The sequence below is a fragment of the Botryllus schlosseri genome, chromosome 5 (genome assembly GCF_051294905.1).
Source record: "Botryllus schlosseri isolate E-star chromosome 5, Bs_hap1, whole genome shotgun sequence".
Lineage (NCBI taxonomy): Eukaryota > Metazoa > Chordata > Ascidiacea > Stolidobranchia > Styelidae > Botryllus > Botryllus schlosseri.
In genome coordinates, this window is record NC_137240.1 from 6976050 (window position 1) to 7004007 (window position 27958).

General features: G+C 41.1%; 1 protein-coding gene across 1 annotated transcript; it reads right to left on the reverse strand.

Annotated features, from left to right (window-relative positions):
• Nucleotides 1-62: 62 nt before the first annotated feature.
• On the reverse strand, nt 63-27357 carry LOC145438818 (uncharacterized). Its single transcript, XM_080316176.1, has 15 exons — nt 27311-27357; nt 27032-27155; nt 18797-19087; nt 15476-15604; nt 13836-13969; nt 13680-13775; nt 12615-12809; nt 9816-10013; nt 8322-8441; nt 6744-7391; nt 4821-4890; nt 2304-2410; nt 1768-1794; nt 178-424; nt 63-115 (listed from the first exon to the last, which is right to left on the reverse strand). Exons 2-14 carry the CDS (start codon nt 27141-27143, stop codon nt 236-238), a joined length of 2316 nt encoding a protein of 771 aa, XP_080172302.1. The 5' UTR covers nt 27144-27155; nt 27311-27357; the 3' UTR covers nt 63-115; nt 178-235.
• Nucleotides 27358-27958: the final 601 nt, after the last annotated feature.

The following is a 27958-nucleotide window of genomic DNA, read 5'->3' on the forward strand; positions in this document are numbered from 1 at the left end:
CCCTGAAAACAAAGTCAGTGAAGTCAGTAAAAAGTATTTTTCGATTTTTTTCTAAACATACGCTAGCCCCGTCTTTTCCTGGATGTCCAGCAGGACCTGGCGGTCCACGTTCGCCCTGTCGTTAAATGAAAGTCACGTTATTTGGAAACTCAAGTCAGAGGAATCGAATCTACATACGTGGAGATCTTCAAAACCGGAATACCCTTCAAGATCAAACTAAAACAAGGATTTTGGGTTAAAATAAAAAATTATTCAAAAAATTAGGTATGCCGAGATATACCTCCCCGGGCGGGCCAGGAGGTCCTGGGGGCCCTGGTTCGCCGACACCATCATCACCGTCATCTCCACTTTCTCCTTTTGGTCCAGGTGGGCCAGGCACCGCAATCGGTGATACGCCTGGTTCACCTTTTTCACCTTGCGGACCCTGTTTGATAGGAATAGATTCCGAGCGTGATGTGGAATGATTTTGAATAAAATGAGATAACGTCAGTCCTAATAAGTGCAGAATTCGTGACATGGCCTTCTTGTGATAGATAATCATGGATGTGTTTACATTACTTCCAGCCAGGGTTGTAATGATAATGACTTGAGTCATTTTTTTCAAATGCGTTAAATGACTCAACTCAATTTTTGTGTTGACTCGACTTGTACTCAAGTCATTGAGCATGACTCGAACCAAGTCATATGACTCGAGACTAAGACGGCCAAGACAGACATTTCATTGTCCCTTCGAAGAATAGTTAAGTCAGACATTATTGGTATTTCGAACAGTGAAGACAATGACTTGGACTAGAACTCGAGTCACAACACTATGACTTGGACTCGGCCCTCTACTCACTGACTTGGACTTGACTCGATGGTGAATTGAAAATGACTCGACTTGACCCGAGTCAAAACTATAAGTGAGATTGACTTGTGACTCAGAACCTTGTGACAACCCTCGTAGAAAGCAGTTTAGGGATATGTTTTCCAACACGTTTAAGAGTGACATTGTCGAGTAACGACTTAGCGAATTGGCCGCCGGACGTATTTTCTTCGTAAATCTTAATAAATCGACTTTTTGAACTACTTAGTTGGGTACTTTCAAGTGTTAATTTTCCACTTGTAATTGAGTTAAAATTTATGGCTTTACTACTAGTTTCACTGAGTACCAATGATTGCTACTTTGAGCATCTCTCGATATAATCGGTGAAGCGTATAATTTCAGTTTGTTCAACAGACTGTAAATCATATCGCTGGAGTGGGCAGACTAGCCCTTGACTAAAGCGCTTGACCTAAAGTCATCAATCATAATTTGACGATTCAACCTATTCGTAGCAGATATATCTGGAAATGTCACTGTCACCTATAACATGTCATTTAAAAACTGCTAATTCTCCATGATCACATAGTTTCATAATACACCGGTGTGTGATTGAGATTGGAATAATTTTAATTGGGGAAATATAACTCTGGATAGAAGTGGTAGCGCTATCGAATTGAAAAGGGCATTTTATTTTCACAAAGTAGCCTCACTTTCTTTCTCGAGTGCCAGAAGAAAAGACCCAGGACTCAAGAGCCAGGACTTGACCTTCAGTTACTGATGGAGTGCAGGGCACTTGAAGAATGAAATTCATAACTCCACATACGACAGTACAATTTAAAGGTTGCGGACGTTCTCACTCTGCAAGATTTCTACCATGCAATTACGGAATGGAGAAAATAGCCGCCATTCAATACAATCACAATCAATCAAAAACTGAAGGAAGGAGAAAAATCAAGTCGTACCGGTGGTCCATCTGATCCTCGTTCGCCCTGAAAAGAAGGAATGACAATAAACAACATTTTTTTCACAATTTCTTTGATCGAATGAGATACCGTATTCAATATCGGCATCGGAAATGATATAACTAAGCCGAGTTTAGACAGGAGATCAACAGAACCACCGACCCGGCGCACCAGGGCTGATTCAAAACAAGGTTTTAAAATAGCGATGCAAAAGAATATCTGAGTTTTCCAAGCAGTTTCAAGTTCAACAGATGTTATAATAGTTTGATAGTATTCACAGCATTTGCTAATCGATATCAGTTCAACAGTAAATAACTCGGATCATATCAACTGCAAGTAATGGTAAAGAGAATATTTCGTTCCGTAAGCTACTTCTTGTGTCGATGAAATATATTAGACATGTTGCACTCTTCAATTTTTTCATAACGAAATAATTACGGTATGCAGAATGCTGTACATGTTGCACTCTTAAAAAATAGTGGCTCGCATCTGCACGATAATTAAAAGTGCAAATAAATATATTCAAGTATTCGTACTTGATCTCCTGGAGGCCCAGGTTCTCCGGTATCACCTTTGGCACCGACTGCGCCGTCGATTCCAGGTTCACCCTTTTCACCTTGCGGTCCTGACAGGCCTTGTTCACCTGATTTCAATACACAGTTTATTATCTAACATTTACGGCAACCATGAAAACATGTAGTTCAACAATGAAATTGCGATAACGTAAGGTATTCAGAATGGAGACCCTTTCATAGCTAAGCAATAAAAATGTACAAATCTAACTCACGTACTATATAGATAATCAGAAGCCCTTTAATGCTACAGTTTACAAGTTAAACAGTGATTCTGTAAGACAACTTGTTATTTAACCCATCCCAGCAGGGTATGGTACAAAATGCCTCATTGTAAAGAGGGGCTGCAAACATTCCAATGTCGTAAAACCAGATGACCTCTGACTCATGTCGCCTGTCGCAAAAGACCAACTAGAAGACATTGCCGACAAAAAGTTGCTTTCCGATAGAGTATTGCATTTGTAAATCTGATGTTAATGTTGCATTGCTCATAAAACCTCACCGTGTGCATGGCATCAGATTTCATTCAATCAAAACGAGACCACAAAATAAAGGCTCTTGCCGAAGCATTTTATGACATATACATTTGTAGACTAAAAATAACCTATATACCTAGAAATGACTAAAATAAATTCAATGAAATGATGTTCATTATTTCAGGTGAGATTAGGCACCCAGTATTGTTCAGTAAATCAAGAGAATAGCAAAACGAAAAATCTGTTCATTTCATACACAAAGAACATGCAGATATAATCACATAGCATAGCATAAGTACTAAATTAGAGCCTACGAGCTGGATTTCCTGTGCTGTCAGCGTGCTATGCAATTTGTTCGACAGTGATACCACCAGATGTCATATATCGATGGATTTCCCAGCTACTGTCTACTATCTGTCAACAAGTGACAACGGCATACATGCACATAACAAGACAGAGATGAATTGGGAACACAGACAGTAAAATACTGAACGGAATCTCAAGCATCTACCCATCAACCAAGATAAAATCATATCCAGCAGTAAGGCGATTAGGGAAGACTATTAAAACCATGACAACTATTACAAATACTTGAGGTACAACATGAGTCAGGCTTGGCAAAATTCAATAAAAGTTAATCCAAATTCTTACATAGTGCCTTTCAAGTGGTGATAGTTCTGGTTTCTCAATGTATGATGAAGTCTATTGACCCACTGCATTCGTCTCTCATTATCACAAAACTATAACATTCAAGTTATTTCAAAAATTGTCAAGTTCAACTCCCATAATCACAGAGTAATTTTGGACCACTTGATCAAATTTGAACGCACTTCAATTCCCCCTCTAAATACTTGAACGCTGCATAACCATAAATTTCATGGGATAGACGGCTCATCCTTTCCGGCGCACAGGTGCCTAATATCGTCCGGAATATGTCATGTATTTTATTGTTTACATAAAAATCGAGCATGACTGCAAAAAGGATTCGCCTTATCTTGTCAAATTCGATTAGATTAATAAGAATCATCACTTCAAAGATAGCTGATATGGCTCATGGTGAAAATGGTTTTCATAACCAGCTTCTGAATATGGTCTTTACAATTATTTCCTTTCCCTAAATAAACATAAAACTGTATTGTACATTTAAAGCATAAATTGACTCTTTCGTCTTTGCAGTTTGATAGCATTGCTACCGCATTTAAAGCTGGCAATTACTTATTTTCACAGGACTATTAGACTCAGTGTCATATCCAAGGAGACAGCTGAATGCGACCCAGCTCAACTCCTTAAATTCTTGTCATATCTCATGTGCTGTATGGAGTCTGACAGTTCATTGACATTCTATGAGCATCGGTCCTGTGTCAAGTCTATTAAAACACAATAAACTACCAGTAGAACATATCGTAGAACAGGATGGATTTCGATTTGCAATAAAGGATCTGTGAGTGGCTCAAATTATTTTTCACACCCTTTCTTTTTACCATACTGATTTATTAACACCGGTGCGAAAAATCCTATTCTCTTGGATTTGGTAATCCCGCATCATTAGCAAGACCCAGGAAGACGTTAATTTCATAGAAAATAATTCACGCATGATTCTCCTGTCACATATTTAGAGATTTTGTGGCTGATAACGACGCAGTTGTTGCTTCCATCACACCATGAAACCATAAACAGGAAATGAGACTTGGTGTGAACTTTAGTACTGAGAAACTAGGGCACAGTTACTTGCCCCAAGAGCTGAAAGTCGATTTATATTTGTGATGAGTAAAACACATTGTGATATAAGTGTGGCCAATGTGGATACATATAATATGCATATTCAATATAGCATGTAAATATCAGATATTGCATACTGTCATATTATCATGCAGTATACGAGGCGTGGCCCTATTTCATAGTCTATTATACACACCACAAACTTTCCCATTTAACTCAATTGAATTTGCAACAATCCTGAATCCTCGCTGGACTTTACACAGGTCACTGAAACACAGGATCTTACCCTTTTCGCCACGTGTTTCTTCTACTCTAGGCATGACAACTTCTTCCTCGCCTTCCTCTTCGGTTGGTACCTAGAAAGATATTAAGAACATGAACGGGATGACACTCTTTCGAATCATTGACGGTAACGCAATGAGTCGCAGATAAGACACCCTCTGCATCGGGGAGCAGGCAATGACGGGCAGAAAGCTTGATAAAAAAAGAAATTTCTTTGAATGATACAGAATATACTGATCTTTGCAGTAGGGATGGTGTGAACCTCTGAAAGGTTCGGGTTCGTGTGAACGCGAACCTTTTTGAAAGGTTTTGTGTGAACGCGAACGTGAACCTCGTGACGTCACGTGACGTCATATTGCTAATTTCAAACCAGCATTTCAGTGAAGTGATAACCTTGCAATACCTAGCGACGATTCGGACCACATAATGCCACAATGCTCAAGTACCTATTGATGTTTTAAACGTCTACAGATGTATCAACTGGGGCAATCAATTGATATAATCATCCCAGAAAATCAATATCTTGCGTCGCTCTGCCACTATTTCGACGAGAACTTGCAAGGGAATATAAGCTTACGCCTTAACGGTCAAGGTCCGACCGGACAATGTATTCGGCGCCCCGAGTATTGCTAAGTTGATATTGAGCAGAGTGTAAAACGGGTTTCCCTACTTGCTACCGATATTACCCCGTTAACAAGCTATACAGTAGTAGCCAACACCCCAATCCAAGGAGTTGGTTTTTATGATACAATAAACATGTGAAATCGAGATTGACCCCGTACGACTGCTAGATTTTTTACATCAGACAACGATATCAATTTCATTGATTGGTTGGATAAGAGTCATTCGCTGACTACCTACATGTAGTGTTTCGCTCTTGATGTTGTGTGATTGCGAGTCAAGCTCACAGCAGAGATGAGTCACTAAATATTCTCAAACGGAAAGCTGGATATTTCGAGCAAACAATTGTAACAAAGCAAGAATAATGTTTGAGATTGTAAAGGTGCATGCTCGTTTAGTGTTGATTTTTATGCTGACAGCGCCATGCATATACCGGGCCCGCAGCCCGCAGAAATGCAATAAATTTCAACCAAAGATACTATAATGAAGTGAAAATTGTAATATATGAAAAAGGTTCACAGTGCAGAACCTACCAAGGTTCGTTTGTGAACGTGAACCTCTAAATATCTGAGGTTCACACACAGAACGCGAACGTGAACCTCACGTTCACACCATCCCTACTTTGCAGCGAATGAATTAAAAAGAACAAAAAATAATTGTTAAATTTCCTGTTCCCATCTATACATCACGTCTTTTCTTGTGTTGACGGTGACATAAAAAAGGTCAGTATTGTACGTGAGTAATTACGCTAAGGTATCAATGTAATTCCTGACATCCTCGTTTATAATAGCAGCGGCGTGAATTATCAAAACGCAAAGCAAAAAATATCACACAGAAAGTGAGTAGGCACAATTTTAAGGAAAGCATCTGGTGACATTTGGTTTTCGCAATCACACACAACAAACGGAAGATTTTAAAGTTGGAATATCATGCAGCATTACTTCAACAGACAAGAGGGTGCGAAAGCAACTCAGAGTAAACTTAGAAATTGGGGGAAAACAGGTGAAAAATCGCAAAGGAGCGTGTGTATGCAAGTCGAAGCTATCAAAACTGTTGTAGTCTGGATACAAGCACTACCGTGTTAGCGACTAACAATAGGCAGCTATGGCAATCGCCAAATTAAACACGCAAGGTCTGAAGTGACGGCTGTGAATTTTTGTAACAAAAAATCACAGCGGGAATCGGTTACTGCACAGTGGGCAGGTAGAATGAAAATAAAGCCACGCGCAAGTGGTTAGGATTTTAGAATCGCAAAACACATTGGGTTAAGCCAAGCAGACCAGCGCCTAAGCTTCAAAGCTCCTACCGAGAATGATTCTTCAGTAACGACAGATTTCGCCGTCACCGTTACTAAATCAGGCACAACTGGTTCCTTCTCGCTGGCAGTGGTCAGTTTTGTTTCTGCAGTAGTGATAGCCGGTACAGTTTTTGTGGTGGTGGCCGTCGTGGTTGGTGCTGGTGGTGGAGTTCTCTCTGTCGTAGTGGAAGTCAGGGCCGCGACAGTTTCTGTGGTTGTAGATTTCGTGGTTGACGGTGGTGGCGGTGGTGTTCTTTCTGTGGTAGTGGTAGTCAGGGCCGCTACAGTTTCTGTGGTTGTAGATTTAGTGGTTGACGGTGGTGGCGGTGGTGTTCTTTCTGTCGTAGTCGTTGATTTTGTAGTTGCTTCAGTGGTGGGCGTAGTCGGAACAGTTGTTGGTGGTACAGGTTCTGTAGTGGTAGTGGAGACTGTACTTGGTGATGGTGTTTCGGTAGTTGTTGTGGTAGTAGTAGTTGCGGTTGTAGTAGTTTTAGCTTCTGTAGTAGTAACTGTAGCTGGAGGTAAGGTCTTCATTGCGGTGGTGGAGGCGATAGTAGTTGTGGTTGTGGTCGTTTCAGCCTCTGTAATCTCTTCTTCTTTAACCAAAGGCTCAGTGTCGTCACCAGACGATTCCGCATCATCACCAGAGGCCTCCACCTATTCGCATTCATCAAGAAATCTCTGATTACCAAAAGCCGATGGTGCTCGCTACATCCACCAAAAACAGCAGTGTACCGCCGACGTTACACAATGAATCGCTACATGATCTCAAATCACAAAAACATAAATTTCATTCCCATGAAATTTGTGACACGCACGGGACAGCATGCACTCAGATGTTCGCGTCAAAATACAACAAATTCTCGCATCCAAAACTCAAAATCGTTCATCCCGCTCGATGAACACAAAACTGATCGAGGAACAATGCTTTTGTTAAGAAATCAATATGTGTTTGATCACATCACTTTCATGTTGCTTTTGTGGGCATACGCACAATGGGTAATTTGAGACCGGGAGATCTCAAAATAGGGGAATACATTACAATGTGTACAAACAAACCCGAAAATTCTATGGTCATCACAATTCCCCGGCATTCAAAAGCACGATTTTGTTCATTAGATAATGTTTCTTTATTCTACAATGCCGGCTTGCTTCTACTGAGTTCTGGACACATGCACGACTTGTTTCCACAACTGTAATTTGTTGTTGTTAAGTTAGCAGGAACACAGAAAAAGGCCAAGACACTGGGTGTCAAATTCCAACAAACTATGATCGCATCATATTCAAGAAATCGTAGCAATACCTTCAAGTAATCAGAGATAGATACTTCCTCACGAATACTACGTTACGTCGCTATAGGCTACAACAACATAAAATACACAAGCATGCACGAAAGAGCTTCAAATAAAGATCAAAAACATCTTAAAACATACAAAATTCCATGCATGACATGCGATGGTACTACTTCACTTCGTATTCACGAGATGAGTGAAGTTGCTGTCATTCACAATGGGCACGAGAAAAACTTAGTGCAACCACGGGTCAGTGCAAAAGTGTGGCATTCGTTATCAAATGCAGTGGAGATACCTCATATGACATGTTTGCCGTCTGGGGCAAGGATGTATACAATATATTTGGTTCAGTAGTGGGTATAGGCGCCTTTGGAAGGTGGGGTGCAACAGGAATAAACTCCTCCTCATCAATGTCCTTTCGATAGAAGATTAAAACTCAAGAGAAAAGTTATCAGATATGCCAGAACATCATTAATGTAAATGTGACACACAACATACATGACAATTGGATATGAACTAGAATCCCTCCGTTTATAATATTCATTAGATCCAAGTTTGTTAGCAGTTCAAATAAATATATATAAAAGCTTGCACATTAATTACAGGTCCACCATTTTATCTGATAGTGTATGCCGATATCGTTTCGCAGCTATGCAGGTGCGCCTGATACCACTAAGCAATCACTGTATTTTGGTGACCGACCGAAGAAGAAAAACGGGGAAGTTCGTCGAATGATTATGGTGTCAGACATCTGATTATGGTGTCAGCCGAAGTACAAAAGACGAGACATTGTGTGATTTCACCAACACAGACTTATTTGTATAACTTGAGCAAACGGATAATACCATGTTTCATGAAAGGGTTAGGAGTAACGGATTTTCCTTCAATCGAGTCTACCGTAAGTTCAGCGAATGTTCTTCGGGGCGAAGTCAATCAATATTTATATCTTTCAAAGCACATAACTACAATGACTCATACGACAGACCAGATATATAACCTGCTCAGTGAAGCTGAACTTGAATCATGAATGCTGAATATGAGAGATGGACGTCAAAGGCACAGAATCAGCGATAAATGCACAGTGGGATGTCACCATGAATTGTTAACGGCATGAGTGGTTGGTCGAAATGGATTTTCAGCAAAATCACACTGCTTAGACGTGTGGAAATTGTGTCTCACTAGTCACATCGTACGAAACAATACAGCAAACGGCCATTTTTTTAGATTCATAATTTGGTGAAAATTAAGTTTTTTTGGGTAAAAAATGTCACAATTTTGATTTTTTAGGTCAAAATCTTCCGATTTTAGGTCAAAATAAAATTGCCCTAGTCATCAGTTACCAAAAGTTTCACTGTTGCTGGGCTACTCTGAATTTCTGACAGTTGTTAGTTTTTGGTTCATGTCGATGGAAACCCTGTGTATCGGTCTAATTTTATTCCAAACAGCGCACATTCGTACCAAACAATGCAGCAAAACGATCACACATTCCAAAGTAAGCTTGTAATTGATAGCGACGTATTCCCAGCAATCTCAAACACCGACGACACCTGTATGGTGCCAACGATCCCTTACAGGCATTTATTTTCAATATATCGGTTACGACGGTGGCTAGACGACCTCTCTGTTAAGCGAATCGCCAAGTGTTTACACCATACAATTATACTTCTATTTCGACCATAACCCTTTCGTAATGTCAGTGATGACGTGAAGAGGTCAGTTGTAGTCGAGTTATAAATGGCAGTTATGCAAACATGTTATTTTCCGAATCAGAAAGCACAGCTCTACTCACGGGAGCATCTTCGTCATCCGTGTCTTCCAGTTCTGGTACTTCTACCTCTCTGTCGGTATCACCATCCAATTCATCGTCACCATCGCTACCGCTGCCGCTTCCTTCCGGATCTACTGGATCCTCGGGCTCTCCGAGATATGCGGTCACGGCTGAGTGCAGATCAGAGGTAGAGAGAAGGATCATCTCAGTGAGGAGTCCCTGCAAGTCGGTGATGTTTGAACGAAATACGCAACAGCGTACGCATAAGCCGCAAATGCCCGTAAGCCGGATAATTTTGCTTTTATCATAAACTGACCGGATATTATTCGGCGCTTCTTCGACATACCCCCGAGATCAAACATATCAAAATTTATAAACGGAAAAATAAATTCTTTTTTCGTGTTGGGTGCAGAATATTAGGGTTGGAAGTGAGTTAGGGTTATGGTAGGGATAGGGGATCCCAATATTAGGGTTGTGGGTGAGAGATATTAGGTTTAGGGTTGGGGTGAATGTGTAATGTGTATGAATGTGTGAATGACGTATATTAGGGTTAGGGGTGATATAATCCCCGAACTAGTGTCCGAAACCCACAACCCTAATATATTTTATCCCCCAACCCTAACATCCGTCATCCTCCAACCCTAATATCTCCCACTCGCAACCGTAATATACCTCACCCACAACCCTAATGTCTCCCACCCACAAACCTAATATTGGGATACCCTAATTAAAACCATAACCCTAACCCACTTCCAACCCTAATATCCAGTACCCACAACTCTAATTTCATCCCAATCCCATCACGAAAACGAATTTATCTTTCTGTTAATAAATTTGGATCTCGGGGGTATATCGAAGAAGCGCTTATTATTCAATATGTACGGTGTGCGCCACCAGGGCTGTGCAGTCAACTGCGACTCCACAGACGTTTTCAATATACTTACCCAGACTCCAACATTCCTGTAATTCAGGATTACCATATTATGAGATTGGGGAATTGGACATCGGGGCACCACCATTAAAAAGGATGGCGGCCGCTGCCCTGACCGAACCCTATCCATTCACTAGAAGATCATGGTAACCTTAACCTATGTACTCAAATGCCGCATGCTCATTGCTCATACATCCACAGACCATCAGACACGGGCAATGTTGGATTAACCACAAACTAAGCTTTTCTACCAAAATTTCCAGAAACCAATACGTTAGAAATCCTCTTTGGAAGGAATTGATCATATAAAAATGTGATATTCATAATTCTTCATTCTTCGGTGATTCAATTTATGTCATATTGACCGCGGTTCGCCAGATTTGTCAGAAATGACACTGCGACATGGCTGAAATATCAGTTCGGGAACCCGTATAGAATTCGAATGAGGGAACACTTTTAAAACCTTCAAGTGTCTGTTTGCAGTTTCGATCTGTGTTGTATCAAATTACCGTCTAGTGCAGTGGTTCTCAACCTTTTTTGACACACGCCCCCCTTGGAGATGGTCAAAAAAATCGCGCCCCCCCTGACCCCCCTTCTATTTATCGTGATGTCAAAAAGAGCACATCATCTAATACAGAGGTGGGCAACGTTTTTGATAATCATGGCTGCATTTCGATTGCTTATGTAGCGCAAAGCCGCATTCCAGGGCATAGCCGCAATGAACGATCTGGTCGCAAAATTCCTATGGTAAACTGTCCATATCCATTCCCGGTGAACTCAGGACTATTCTACTTTTCACAATGGCCTATTGTACGCACCGAAATAGCGAGTGGCAATGTTATGAATAGTTGCTGGGAGGTGCATATTGTCGCGCGGAGCGCGAAAATTTTTCAGGGCCGCGAACTGCATTAAAATCGATGATGAAGTCTTGTTGAATTGCGCGGAGGGCGAAGAAAATGTCAAGAATAATTAAAATATCTCGAAACTGCGGGAGTGAATTCGTAATTGCAATTTGCATGTCTACGGCCGCCAACACATACTAATTGAATTAGGCGTCGACGGCCGCTCAAATTCCCCTCTACGGCCACAGGCTGCCCACCCCTGATCTAATAGTATACATAAGGTATATCTTACGCCAATTTTGAATCTGCATTCCAGTTGTTGAGTCTTTTACATTGCTGACAAATTTCTCCATACTTGTTTGAAAATAACAAAAAAACATTGAACAAGACATCCATTGATTAATTTCAAGGTAGGTCACCCTGAGACTAATCCTGATGCTGGTAGTGAGTACAGAGAGCAAGGCGTCGTTCTGTCCTGCCAGGCTAAATTTGATCAGTTTTGGAAATTGATTAAATTGTGTTGATTTATAGCCTAATTGAGGGCGAAACCGGGCAACCTATGTTGCATCTAAGTCTGTCTTAGGCAGTGCAGTTCGCAAGCTACTAACAAGAGCTGCCCAGCGCGACAAGCATTAGGCTACTGTGAAAGCTATGAAGCAATGAATGACTTACACGCGGGAATTGCTCTCTATATCTCCAAAGAATTTCAAAAATTTGCTCAAATCAAGTTGAAATCAGACTATACTGCGTTGAGCGCGGTTGCTAGAGTTTGTATTTTGCAAGCTTTCTTGAATATGGAATAAATTTCATCTTCATTAATCGTCTTCTCATAATGGATGTGAAACACATGTTCAGACACGTACAATTAATACTGACTTTGTCAATTTCTCGCGCCCCCCCCCCCCCCCAATACTGACTTCGTCAATTTCTCGCGCCCTCCCTGAGAGCCTCCCGCGCCCCCCAGGTTGAGAACCCCTGGTCTAGTGAGTGATGGGGGTAACGCATTTATGATATCGGGGTGAGTGATTGCAAATATTCATCACCAACCTCGTACTGGTCGCTTGAAGGTCCCCGGCTACCCAAGAAGACTTTGGCGTTGGTAGGCATACTGTCGAGGTTTGGTATGCCGCTATCGATCGATGACGCAAGGATAGGCGATGACGAGTCGTCAATGTACAACCTGGATTCTTCGTCGGTAATTGTGATCACAAATTTCTTCCATATCCCATGGAAGATGGGAACCTAGAGTAACATTTATGGATGCTTATTGCTTAAACCCTATTGAGAGTGTAAGATCAAACATGCTGTACGGCACTAATTTCTCCGGTTGTCGAGAGCCGAGGTCAATTACCACTCAAGTTTAATAAGACAGAATGAACAGGGGTGGTCAAAAGCGTCATTGATGGTACTCAAGTAGAAATAGAAGTACCGGTAGCGTCGTGAAGTAATAACAAGTAGAAGTATCACTTTCCAAGTGAGCAAAAGTGTCAAGTAAATTCATATAGGCCACAGTATATTCATCCGACAGTGGCCTCGTAGTTTCACTCCACTCATCAATACGACCATGTCGGTGACATTGACGAGAAGGCAAAAATCGCACTGTTTTTGGTCTCTACACTTTAGACTTGAAGTTTGCATTAAGTGCGATTTATTCCTTGTATAGGTGGATAAACACGCGATTAATGCGTCGATACTGTATCCTGGCCCGCCAAGAACTTCATGTTCCCATAACAGACCCGCCGACCTGAGAAGTTACCTACCCCTGCTTTAGAGTAAGTAGTGAAGGTACGCAACATCTACCGGAATATTTCGAAAAAGTAGGAGTATTTCATTACTGACTACCGCTGACTGTCCGTCTCGAGTCATTCCGAGTCATGGAGACCCAGTGTTTATTGCTGATATGTGCCACATAGTCGAGCTATAATTTCGTGTATACACTATACATGGTGACCAGTGTCGGCCCGGTATCCGAATAGGTCACAAACAGCTATTACATTAGCGTGAATTCGAGCTTGCAAATAATAACATTTCTGATTGCGTCTAAAACGCAAAACACTATAAAATCTGAAAATGTAGCCTACATGTTCTGCCAATTCGAAACATCATACTTACACGGAATTCAACAATTTCGCCACCCTTGGCATGGATCTCAACAGCTATTTCGGTGTCGCCGATTTTCTTTATTCGAACACCGAAAAGCAAGTCACTCTGAAAAAGAAAACTATTTTTATAACAAATTATTTATTCTGAGAATACTTATCTTCGCACCTCTGTAATATCCAGGAACGACAACAGGAAACCCTCATTGTAAATGCCGTCCTTAACTTTTGGACTGATATTTCCTTCTATAACCAGGAATTCATCAAAAAATCCTGTAGGAAACACATCGCGCACCAGCTTCCCTGTTTAAATAAACAGCTTGTAAGACTATTATGTTAATATCAAAGATTTTCCTCGGGGGCCCATTGTCGGATCGGTATCTAGAAAAGGCTTCTCGGCCACACCCATTACATCATAATACAAGGGAAATAAATTCACTCAATACTTGGTAAGCCACTTCCTGAACATATGCCCACGAGCATGAAGTAAGATAAAAGACAAAAGATAGTTGTTCACATTGCAGAGCATTACACCACAATAAAAAACCGTGTCAGTATTGATTTTGACTCATAATAGGTAGTTGAAGGACTTATAGCCTAAGGTATTCACGATTACTATCACTGCATTCGCAATGAAATATCAGGAAACTAGACCCGTTCTTGCTGAGCGTATCTTATTTGAAGAAGTGCCGGTGCTATTTTAAACGGTTCACTGCAAATCCCATACTTCACATGGATAGTTGAACTAGACCAAGGAATCAAAGCAAATTCTTTCTATCAATGGTGAACATTCCTACATTGTAGGCTACCATAAGCTTTTATTGGCTATTTGAAAGAGAAATATATGAAAAGAAACACAGAACACAACGGATGTAAGTAAACAGTTTTTTCTACAAAAATGGACATCAGAACCGATGCAAATTAAGATAAACTATGAATTTGCATAGCGAAAGAATTATCTTTATATTACCTTCACATATATATCAGCCCCACCCGTATTAGAACTTTACCCTCAATTAGATTATACTTTTGAAGCACAAAGCAAATGGAAATCGTTTCAAAAAGAATTCATGTTGTTATCATGTCGGATCTACAAGATATTGTTGTTTGAATATATATGGACAAGTGAAGGCAGATGCATTTACACGGTGACAACTGATTCAGTAATATGAGGGACAGAAAAACTCATTGCAGCAGCATGTAATGCTGTGGAAACTTTTGAAGCACAAAAGCCTGTGACAAAAGTCCACAAAATAGTCGTTGAATTATCACAGTGACATTGACAAGGAATCATGCTAAATTTCAGAAAGCAACCGGTGTTTCACCAATCTTAAAACCGCGAAAGCGTGGCGAATGTGCGTACTCATTTGGTAGTATATTTGCTTTGAATTATAACAGGTCAAACAGTGCCACAGAATCTATGGCTTGAGAGTGTAGCACTTCAAACGATGCACTTAGCAAACAAAGTCAGATTTCACCTGGTAAAATTACTACAGGACTATGAGGTAGAGCAATGTTGGGACACAATCACGCAACACCAAATCGTTTAAGTATCGATAAAATCTCCTCTTGGTTAACATAAAGATAAAAATGCATGTTTTAAAGCGATTATGTGACTTGATCGTGCCTGGGGACTAGCTGAGAAGAATTAAGCCTTTACCGTACCTAAAATGTTTTAGATATTTTCACGCCATTGCGATTCTGAGATTACGTTAGAATTTTGAAATCATACTAGACTGTAAGCTATATCACAGCATGATAAAAACAACGTTGACTGCAATAGAATAAAAATGTCGATATATCACTAACCAGTAGTACCACCAGAGATGAATTCAAATGCTGCATCTCCATCCGGACCTTCCCCATATCGAATATTAGGGGGTAAACTTGGACGAGCAAACGTATTATGAAGTTCAACTTTGCTTTCATCAGGAGATCCTTTGAAAAAAGCACATTAAATATGTTTTGATCAGATGGTTTGGAGTAACCAAGGGTGTATTCAGAATAAAAATTCTGAGATGGCTTGAATGTTAAACGATGCAGAGATGTCCACTGCACTGTGTTCAACTATCAATCGGTCTTAACCATACAGCAAAGTTACAATTAATCCATTTAGTGAAATCAGGGATATCTATAGAACTCTAGATATGCCTGAGTGTAATATTGCCAGTGATAATGGTGGCCGTCAGTGGTACCAGTTTGTAGTTAAGTCACAGTGAGAAGTTCGGACAACAGTTCATTACTTATGTTATATAACAAACATTCAAATCCAATCAGAACCATTACTAAGCTGATCGACTGCACCAAATCACAGTCATTCCCAGCTAAGAGTGAAAACAATTCACAGGTCATGGCAACAATGGTTGATTGCAATCGCATTAGGACAATTATTAGCACATTTGAAGTAACATAGGAAATAATTAACAAATCGAAAAATATCCAACAATAATATCACACAGGATTACATAAATATAGCAATCATAATGTCACTTCACGAGTTATGAAGTTTTTGCTACAATCGCAGCGAAATATTGGCAAATCTATTATTGTCAGCTAAGCATAGCAAAAATCACTACTTCTGAAATAGAAATTGTGCAGTGTGTTAGTTACAGAAGTGATTGTTAGATATTGTACAAAACAACATATCCCATTAGATAAATTAAGACAGCTACCTCAGTCGCAGAATTTCAATCACCATCTTACATATCGCCCACATTGACTACAGCTACTAGATCGCATCAATCAAGTAAGCCGTGCTTGCCGGTTGAGGTTCTGTTTGTATCATTCGAACTCATTTCTCAGAGCGGATTAACAAACTGGTTCGCATGCACGAAAACGGAATTCGATATATTCATGTCAATGCGTGGCATTTAGTTTCAACTCGTGCGCCTTCTGTTTGTGTGTTAAGTGGCTCTAAGTTCAAGGGCTAAGTCGACGTGTGCAGACCAGCGAATAGCACGTAATTCCTCTGACATATTGTGTATCAATAAACGAACCGGTGGTTCGTATTTCATTTCAATTTGCACAGGCATAGTTCATCCGATGCCACATGCCGAAGAAACTACCAATCCAGTTGATCGACGGTCCAGCTACTGGTATTGAGTAGCCCTAGTTGCGCTTTAAAAGGAGTTTCCAAACAACTAGAAAGTATTTGTCGTCGTTTGGCGTTAATGGTGATACCGGTGATCAGTTGTGTGATGTTATTGCAGGTTGCAGCAATTGCTAGCTCAGGGTCAGCACTACTAGTGCCGTAGTCAGGGGCTGCAATTTGGGTGTCGAAACCATCTCATTTCAAACTCGAAACCCCGTTCTTTTGAAATGCCGATTCTATCTCCAATATATTCTTGCTCATTTAAAATTCACTAATTCGTATGAGTTGCTTTGGAATACAATCTAATTAGTTGTGTTGTGTCTTGGTTAGTTGCGTAGTTTTAGAGATTGTTAGCTCTAGTTCTAGATCTACTTCTAAGTTTTGAAACGTGGATAATTCTAGTTGCGCGTTTTGAAAATCCAGTAGTTTTTACCTGTCTGCCAAATGGATAACGAAAATCAGTCAACATTGATCCAAAATTTCAACGCCATTTGAAGCTATGGGATCATGGAATTAACTGCTTCTAGCGCAATGCTTATATGCCATACAGATGATGGTAGCTCGCAGCGTGTCGTGCTAGTCTAAACATAATCACGAGTGCAACTGGGCTAGAGTATAAAGTCTTCCTTACTGCATTTTTGCAGGATCGTAGTACGTACGCATTGTGCACTGTACTGGATCGCTATGTTGATACATTAAACGCGAAAGCATGCAAACTTTCCCAGCATTTAGATCGTGCGGGAATGATGCGCCAGGATTATCGGTGGTCGACATTTGAACAAGCATACTTGCTGCTTCGCTCAACGAGACGGGCATCGCTTGAATCAAATTACGCAGCCCTGGGTCGCAACTCTAATCGTCCAATCAATACGAATGCTTCGAATTTGTTATGCTGGTGCATTGGTCGCTTGATTAGTAAGATGGATCAAGGCAATTGGTTTGTATTCGATAATTATCAAAGATTCAGTCATAATCTTGACATGATCGTCATGTTCTCCGAACACCGACAGAATTTGTCATAACAAAATCATTCGTAGTATCGGTGATTGAATAATATCGACAATGAACGGGCGGTAGACATCTTTAGTTTGCGAATAGAATAAGCTCCTTAAAATTAGCCTTCTGTATACTCTGGAGAAGAGGTTATTTCTTCATAAATATAATTCGTGTACGAAGTAACAAAATCATCTGAATATGTTCCTTCATGAATCTCGAATTATCGGAGAATCCAGGCTGAATTTTGTTGGACGTCTAGTCATGATTACAGAATCGTCGGGCAATTCCATGCAGCTGACTAAAACATTGGGTGGGACGACAAACAGTAGCAATAAGGAGGTACTATATCATTCGATAAGTCGGTGAAGGTTGCGCATAACGTTATGGTGTTGCGGTGAAACGGATGATTCCCTAAGCCATTGACGAATTCTAAACTATTTTTTTTGAATTTTCGACATTGTGGGGTGGTGTCCGTTTTTATTGCACAATTGCACAATGTACCTAAAAAGACACTTTCTCACTGAAATGTCGGCCCACACGTCACACATTTTAATTCTGGATATGCCCTTAGCTTACCAAACACCAATAACGGCGTCATGATTATGCGATACTGAATGCGAATCATTGAACTGTCTGTCCAGAGGCCTACGCCACACATGAATTGCGGGTGCATTGGAATTTACGAAATGTAGGCCATTAATGAAAGGAATGAAATGATTACGATTATTTATTATTATTAAATGTCACCACAATTTTCACCGAAATACCAGACGTTGTGCGATCATAATAGCGTTGACCGACACAATTGTGGACAATGATTTGTGTGACCATATGATTGATGGATGAGTTTCGTAACGAGCAGTGATCAAATCAGGAATCTTGTCGAATGGTGCGAGCACGCTACAATGTTATCAGAATTATAGAAACACAGCAACCCAATTTACACCGAGAAAACCGCTAAAGCTATCACAATCGAATCATTTGCGGGTTAGTGACAATTGAAATTAATGGTGATCTAAATAATACAAAAGTAGCACCAATACCTCGTAAACTTGAAGCGCAACTGTACAATGCGAAAGCCTTTAGCCGTGAATTTTCGACAAGTATATACCGTGCATTCCCAGTGGCGCAACGCGACCCGGCAGAACGTACCATGCACTGTCCCATATTTTTTATTAACAGACATCGCCTGCGGTTGAGATTTCCATCCGGCATATAATAGGGAGCCTGACGCTGATAGTCCTCCAAACAATGCTCCACGATGCACCCATCAGGCTCGGAAAATGGGGTGACGGGTCCTGAGGGGGAGGCGACGGGAGGGAGTGTGGTGAGGTCTGGTTAATGATTTGAAAGGGTAGCAATGACAGTCGAACAGACAGGATACAACAAGGCAAAGAGTACCACAACAAGAACCATGTATCATGTATCATGGTATCAACACAGAGTCATTGAACATGAAGAAGCGAGAAAGAAGATGTAAACATCCGTGTGAATATAACCGTACAGAAAACCAAGAAGTGAGAACACCAAAATAGAACGGGAAGGTCAGAAATTAAGAGACACAAGAGTAACGCGACACCGCGGACAAAGAATAACGCGGTTTCGTCAGGTGTTGATAAAATTAATTAGACCGGAACGTAGGCGTTCCGCCAGAAGTAGAAGATTGATCAATGATGATCATTAAACGTGATATTGAAAAATTAGGAGAGCAAGTCGCGACCGGGTCGGGGTTTAACGGGAAGGTTATGCGGGCAGAGAGAGAAACAAAGAAAATAAATTGTTAGTACAGAATATTAATCGCAAAAAGACTCGGGATAATTCAAGCCCGCCACTTCTCGTGTTACGAATTAAAGCAGTTTTCGTTATACGGAGAGAGCGCTGTCTTTCAACAGCTAAGACAGGCATATTGTCACCGCAGCGAAGATAAGCGCACGACTGCGAATATCCAAACCGCCGGTCACGGTCAAATTGCACGTCAGTATGTGATCTGCGTTGCGTAAATCCACCGAAGCAATAATAGCATGCATAAAGCTTAAGATTTTATAGAACGAAATCAGAGGCTGGGTCGGGTTGGCGGGTGATGCTATCCGCTCCATAGTTACGTCACAGATCTCCCATCGCTGCGTCATTACAGTTCCGTGGTATTGAAACGGAGATATATTTTGAACTTTAATCTCCGCTTGCTTCGTAAACGCTTTAGATTCATACGCCACGATGCTATTTGTATAATGTATAACGTCGCACGGCACGAACTCATTGTGAGCTGACTTGCAAAACACTATACCGCATTCCGCATTCCCTCAATAAATCCTGTTTGTGTACAGTTCCGTCTGAGATAGTTTACCTTTACCGAATGGGTAGCTGTAAATTGACCGCCAACAAATGAGCAGCGGCATTCTAGCGATATAGTCCGATTTTATGACAAGCTCAAAGCCGCGAAGCTGCAGCATATTGCGACGACGATATCTAAACTCGATTGGAACGAGTTTGTCGCTATGTCGTGTTAATCACAATGAAAGGATGAATGTCAGTCATATAACGGAAATGTTTTTAAGAGTATTTTCTATACGTGCGAACGTAACACTGTTTCCACGCTCATATTTCAAATTCTAGATTTTCGACACTCGATTACAGCGTGTAACCCACGTATATTATATAACCGAGCGAGGGTTTGTATCGGTAGCGACCCCAGCCGTGATAATACGGAAATGTGTCCGGTTTGGCTGTTGTTTGAGCCGGTCACGCCGGATTGCAGGATGTTATTTAGCGTGAAACGCTCCACAGTGACCCGTAATAAATCCGGTAACCTATAGTCCTATTCCTACACCATATGAATCTAAATGGAGGCATTTTTTCATATACAATACAGAGACTCATCAATCATTTCTATTATAGTACGAACGCCCTGGCCCAATAAGCGAACCTTAAGAAAAGTCTCCAAAACTTCACATCCCTTGCCAGCGCCGTACCTTTGTGACCCTGCACTTGCCGTGATGGCAGCTACAAAAACCAAGCCCCTAAATTTAACAAGCATTTATTTTGATCGGTCAGCGAAAACAATCTGATCCGAGCATGTCCGCAATGCAGTGACAGAAGGTGTCCGGTCAATACCGAGAAAACCATTACCGAGAATGCCATTACCGAGAATGGACACCACCGAGAATGGACATTACCGAGAATGGACACCACCGAGAATGGACATTACCGAGAATGTAATATATGCAATGCAGGCATGTTATGCATATGCACAGGTCGTGTCTGTGCATCACGGCGTCGCCACATTCGGTATCGATGCTCAGGTATAAATTTCTCGACAACGTCAGTCCCAGTAAGCTATATTCTTGACATTGGGCATTCTCGGTAATGTCCATTCTCGGTGGTGTCCATTCTCGGTAATGACCATTCTCGGTAATGTCCATTCTCGGTAATGTCCATTCTCGGTAATGGTTTTCTCGGTATTGGTATAGAACCGTGACAGAAGGCCTTGGCATATGATGGTAAACGGAATATATCTCTCAGACCATCTTGGTCTTGGTCTTGGTAGCAAGTTCGGCGATAAAAAATAGTATATCGACAAACGAGTGATGGGATATTTGACAAGGTATGCGTTACTGTTGCGTACAAATTTCGCGTACTGACATTGCGCCCGAAATGTTATAGTAGAGCGAAGTCACGTGTAACCTGTAGTCATGTCTAGAAAAGCAACCTGAGATTTAGCGAACATATGTTATCTATTCTTATCTATATCTCCGGTGCACGGAAAGGCGAAATATTTAGAACATGTTAACAATTATTACCTCCCTGATTACAGTTCACAAAAATGTTGCCAATCGAAGCCGAACGATTTCTGCTTACCTTGACTGTATTACAGGCTCTATGGGTTGGTATTGACACTGCGGGGTCGGCACTATAATACGGCAGTGTTTTCAGCAAAGATCACCGAGAATTGAGCAATAACGAAAAGTTGTTACTACAGTTTTGTAGCTAATGTGTAAACACAATCTTTTCGCGAAAGTTAGTCCGGAGCAAAATCTATGGTATTCAGTACGGGGAAAAGTATTACCGATGAATGCTAAAACATTTTACGTAAAAGCGTACGTCGTATGCGCCCGCATGACAATGATAGTTTCCTTATAAGGTATAAACGCGTATTAAGGTTATACTCAGTACGACACGCGCAGGTGTCAAACGACTGAATCATTTGGAGATATGTAACATTTGAAAGCTGGTTCAACCTATAGGTTCAACCTATAACGTTGCTAAATTACCGTGAGCTAAACTCAATTCGTCAAGTTTACGTTATCTATAGATTTTCTGTTTTGACTGATTGGGTTTATTGGCGCGCGTACTACTGAAGGTGTGGAAGAAATATTATGGTGCTCGGCTGATACAGTGTAATACTACGGACGGAAAACGACATAACAAGGCTAACATCACCAAAATCCAGAAGCCTATACGCAAGTGGGAGAAAAACATCCATAAAATGACATTCGTCTGTGATGTACGGCACGATAACATCTTGATACGCGCCGAGTTCAAAACAGTTACATCTAATGGCTCAATTAACGCATCCCGCCATGATAATATATTCTGAGCATCGTGATAAGCCCGTCTTAAGCATAATGTAATTACTGGCTACTTGACGAAAGAGTCATATATTGCGATAGCCGACTGCCACCAGACGATGGCCGGAGGGGAGAAATTACTGTCTCTGGGATTGGAACTTCCCAAAGCCACAGAGCAGATTACAAGAATAGCCAGATTTCAAGTGAGATATTCTGTGATTTACGAAAAAATCGATATCAAAATGTTAAACATCATATTACACATTCTATTTCTCAAAACCTGAATTACACATACGATTTACGTTGTACAAGTCTGCAGATTGTGTTTTGAGTGGATTTGCGCATTCGCAGTCAATTGAATACAAAATGAAGTGAGTTTTTAAAAGCCCGGGTCATAGTGGTTTCGGTGCGCTCTCATGTAGGCCGATTTCAATTGAATTGAATCTCGGCATTAAAGCATAGAAATTGAATTGGTCGTTTGTTCGTTAATCTTCAAAACGCCGCATCTAGCAGAAAAGTAAAACTCTGCACAACAGATCTTAAAAAATATATTACGAAATCTGTTATACGTTCGGGCAGGAAGGTGTCCCAGACGTTAGTACTCTACGAACAGCATCGAATTAGCAGCGTCCGGAATCTGCTACCATTGTGGCTTCTACGAAACATTCGAGGTTCACGTCGAGCCTGATTCGTTTTGATTCCGTACCATGATGCTCCGGTTTATTAATAGTTAACGGTAATGAATTTCACTGTCACGGGTGGTAATTGAACGTAATAGGCCAAAGGCAAAAGAAAAGCAATCATTACCAAACTCGATTACAGGAAGATCATTGAACTTAATGCCACGCTACCACCAATTACGTTTCCCTTACGGTACTTCGATTGAACATTGCGGTTAAACCAAGGTCCGACAACCAGTATTTCGTTGAAAGCATAAATCATCGCTTTAATGACATTCTACGGCAAATTAAAAGGAAAGGAAAGACCGCGTGGGAGATTATCGAAACTTCTATTACTACTTTGCGTTATAAGACGACATGAAGAACGGCTGAAACCGCTTGACTTTATCGACTGCGAGACTTCCGCCATGTTATACGAGAGGGCGTATAATCGCGCGAGCTGTTCGCGAAAGCGGAAACCGAGAGCTCGCGTCGCCGGCTCAAGCAGAGCAGCGTCGCGGCCGGTTCTCTTTACAAGCTTGTTATTACAAGGTAGTCTAAATAAAGCGTGGCCCGCTGGCGGAAATTTGCGTCGATTCCCCATCAGTCCCACAGTCCGAGACGATTTCTACATAAAACATCGCACACAGCATATAACATTGTGGTTATACTCGTAAATAGTGGACCGCAGCGCATGCACGGGATGTCAAGAAATTGAGCTCACAAGTCAAAACAGTTTTCATGTATATGAAGAGCTTCTTTGAGGTAACGAGCTTCTTAGGGGTACAGAATTTCAATATACGATTGAATTGTATATTCGTTCTGAAATACACCTCGCTATTTTCTGCTGACACTCGCCAGGCGTTGTAGAAGATTATCCCTGGCGAGGGTCAGTCGAAAATATTCGGTTTTATTTCAAAATGAATATACTATTCAGATTTCATGTTGTGTAATAATGATCAAACTTTCGTTAGATATCGAATGAGACTACCGGACCACGATCTGACACATAAGCCTCGACGACACAGACCACTCTATTTTGTACGCTTGTCCATTATGTTACATAGTACATTATGTTGTTTTGCATTTCGATACTAAGTATCGTAGGCCCCGGTGCATCTTATTTGCATTTTCTGTGCCAAGTTGTGTGTCTGATGAAAAGACTATTCAACGTCGTTTCGACTCCTTCCTACCTTTTCATTGTATCGCAATCTTGTGATATTTTGAATTGGTGAAATTATTAATAAAAACCAATGGATATCTAGACCAGACATATCTAGATATCCCCGTAATATTCTACAGGTACTGATGGTAATATGGTAAAAAACTACTGTATCCGATTGGGTATAGCATGTAAACTGCTCGTGTGCTACTGTGCGCTGTGCAATGTGCATGTATACACCCGCGGTTCGAGACACCCGTGTAGTCTACCGCCAGTTATGTTTTTCCCTATCGGCGGACCATCTCAAATTGTACTACACTTTGTAATTCGATGACTCAATGGGAACGCTAACACGTTAACACAACAAAACTTTGCAGAATTGATTGGCATTTTCCACACAGTTTCCTTCGCAACTTATCCGCGTAACTCGATCCAGTAATGGACTTAAATCCAGAAATCGAAGATATCTACGCGTGTGCCGGTGTGCGGTGCGAATCAGAATGTAGCAAGGGCGTGCGTTCGTAATTAGGCGGGGTACGTCAACGCGATATTATATTCGAACAGTCATAACAATACATCGGCGATCGGCTTACGTTGCCCGCGTCCGGCGTCGTATTGTTAGGATGTCGTAATCGTGAAAAGTATTCATCGTACCGAGACGGTCCTATCGTTGCCTAAATAACCACAAAGGTTAAGGGTGACCCCGCGAAATACAAAGTGTTGATCCATCGCCAGTAGAGGCCCACTGCGTAGCGGGATTTAACACTCAAGAGCATAACAGAATGTCTATTAGCGGACGCGGTGGAGAATAATATGGCCATTGATATAAATGCACAATGCACTTGATCCTAAACGCCGTCGAGATTCTGTATGTGCCGCGCTCTGCTTGCGCTGAATGCCAGATATTTCTGCCCGCGAAGTGTTTACGTTTTTATTCAGGGTCAAGTATTTTTCGCGGGATCCCTTTCAAGTAACCGAACGTCGCGTTTTACTCGGTGTCCTGTAGCCGACGTGAAGGAAGTTGACTCTCGAAGGGGCAGCGCATTGAAATACATGGTAAACTCAACTGTCAATATACAAAGTTGTTTTCAATTCTCTACTATCTGCTGACGATTAACCATGACTACGTGTGTCAGCCGAAAATATTCGGGTTTATTTCAATATGAATGTGATATTCAATTGTATATTGAAGTGCGTTACCTCCGAGAGGCTCTTCATAAAGTTAAGGCGCATCGCACCGTTGGATTTTATGGGAACAAAGACGAATTTAGACACGGTAAATATAGCTAAGCTACGAATTCCCGGCGTGAATAGTTGATTACTAGTCTCCTGTCTTTGTAGCATTGTTAGAATCTATCAGCACGGAAAAATATTTTAGTAGTAATAAATTTGGAGATTCAGAGTATGTATCACATCATGTCATCTTATATGTAATGTACGTAATAAATTTTAAATTGTTATCTATTTTAAAATATGGTGAGAGCCCATAAATCTAACGGTGTGACAACTCATTATCTGCGATCTGCCTTAGTGTACTGTGGATCTACGACATCTGGCCGTACCAAGATGTACAATCGCCGCGCATACACAATTACACACGTTATTATCTACACTTATTGAGAAATTATGTTGCTTTTTACGATATCGATTAGGTTCCTGCAAACTGATTCTTATCAGAGGGACAATAGAATAAGTATCTGCGATTTAAAGAATGTCTGAATTGAACGCATCTAGCCGGTCGCATAGATTTACATTGACTGGTCAGTTCTGAGATGAATCAGAAAGGAAGTGCCAAAGACTGCGTCTCAAACAATGATGGCGAACGACTTTGCTTTACGTCTGGTCTGGGACATTTTGTAGTCTTTTTGTCTAAAAGCTACCGCTATCGGATAAATTCGTGTCTGGCGATCTTAATCCAGATGCGCCGGTGCGCGATTCTTGGAAATAATTAGTTTCCCAACATTCCGACACATAAATGCCCCGTTACAAGCGGTACAGGCACGATAATTTGAAGCAACATTATAATGAAGTCAGTATTTACACAATATCCATGTAAATTCAGCTAAAAGGCCACTTTATTCCATACAATATCAGCTTCTTACATCAGCCGGATTGTGATGATAGACGGTACTCATCTACATTCGGCGTTCTGATGCTACGGACAATTTCAATTTTTAATGAAACACTTAATTGGATAAAGTGTAACACAGTGCGTAAAATCGCACGTTACAACGTAATCCGGTAACTGTACACGGAAAAGCATGTTGAAACGTTACAGAGCATAATCCGTTGACAGTGACATTCAGATAACGTCGAAATTGTGTAATCACAGCGGTTCGAAGAAGAGATATCGTAAGTGAAACGTCATCATAGACTCCTATACTATTAGTGATGGAAATTTGTATAGGCATTCGGAGAAGATATATTAAAAGGTAACGGAAGTGTACGTGCGTCGTAATCGTTATATTAGCGGTGTTCAAAGTTTGACGTCGACGTTTTAAAGATTTGTGAAAGTTAATTTGTTCCGTGCGTACGCGTCACTTCCTAAAACGCAATTCTTTCCATAATAAAACAATGGCTGTAGGATTTACAACATTCAAGTGACAGTACGCGGAGTGAAGTAAAGGTCAAAGTTAAACGCCGACGATGGATGTCGTATAACGCTGAAATAGTTGAATGGATTTGACAGTTCATCGGCGGAAACCGTAACATAAACCCGCGGAAGCCTCAACATATCTAGACTATTACGCCGCTAGCGCCTGAAGCTACAACATTGAAATCTTGGGAGTAGGCTACTTTAATATGCTTCAGAAATATAATAAAATACACGTGTCAACGCGGTATCTAAACTGGTATTGTCATTGGCACGGGAATCGTTATCGAGTTTGTTACCTTCACCAAGGGATTCCTCCAGTGAAGTTTCCTCGTCGGTCTGAGCGTGTACTGTACGTCCGAACGTGATATAAATGAGCAGGAGTAGCGAGCGGGTAGAGATTATATCCATGACTCTTCCTAGCTGTTAAATAGTGTAACGCAACAGTGCAAATATTGCTCAGACTGTATGACCGGATTGACGGCGAGCGACGGAATTCATCAAAAACCGTCACCTGCTCATTAGGCATTTATTTCCCGTCAGTACTGTTCGCTATTCAACAATTTATATCCACCTACTTGTGTTGGCGACGCTCCTTGTCGTTTCCAATTAAAATCGCCGATCCTCTTTCACAATGCTCAGTAGCGCTGATATCCGTAAATACTGCCTCCTTTTACAAGTCAGTACAGTGGGCTACAATGCTACGCTACAAACCTATACGATAAAGGTCTGTTTATAATCTTCAAGCGCGGGCACTTGTCAGCGGCGTAAGTAAAGAAAATTTACACGAATACAGACTGACACCTTGTATGATTTGGCCGGAATTGATACCCTAGTTATGATGTAAAATGCCAGTACGAAAGAAAGACGAGAGTCAAGGCAACATACACGAGTCATTACGCAGGAATGTCACCGTTTTTTCGGCGACACTACCTTTTACCACGTCCTTCCCGCTGCGATATTTATGTAAACGCCATTACGCCTGTTTTCATTAAATATTCCTTTGGCCACAAACTGCCGGTGCCATACTTCCAATAAATGCAGAAAGCTATGGTAACTGCGGAGAAACGTTCGCTTTGCCTCGGCGATCGCGTTCAATCCGCCTTTCCATTTTATTATTATACCTTTTTTTAGTTAGTCCGGCCTGGGCGAGAGAATTACGTCATTTGGAAACGAGAACCGTTTGCGTCAGAGTTTGACCGCTTTCATCTGTATCCTACCTGTAC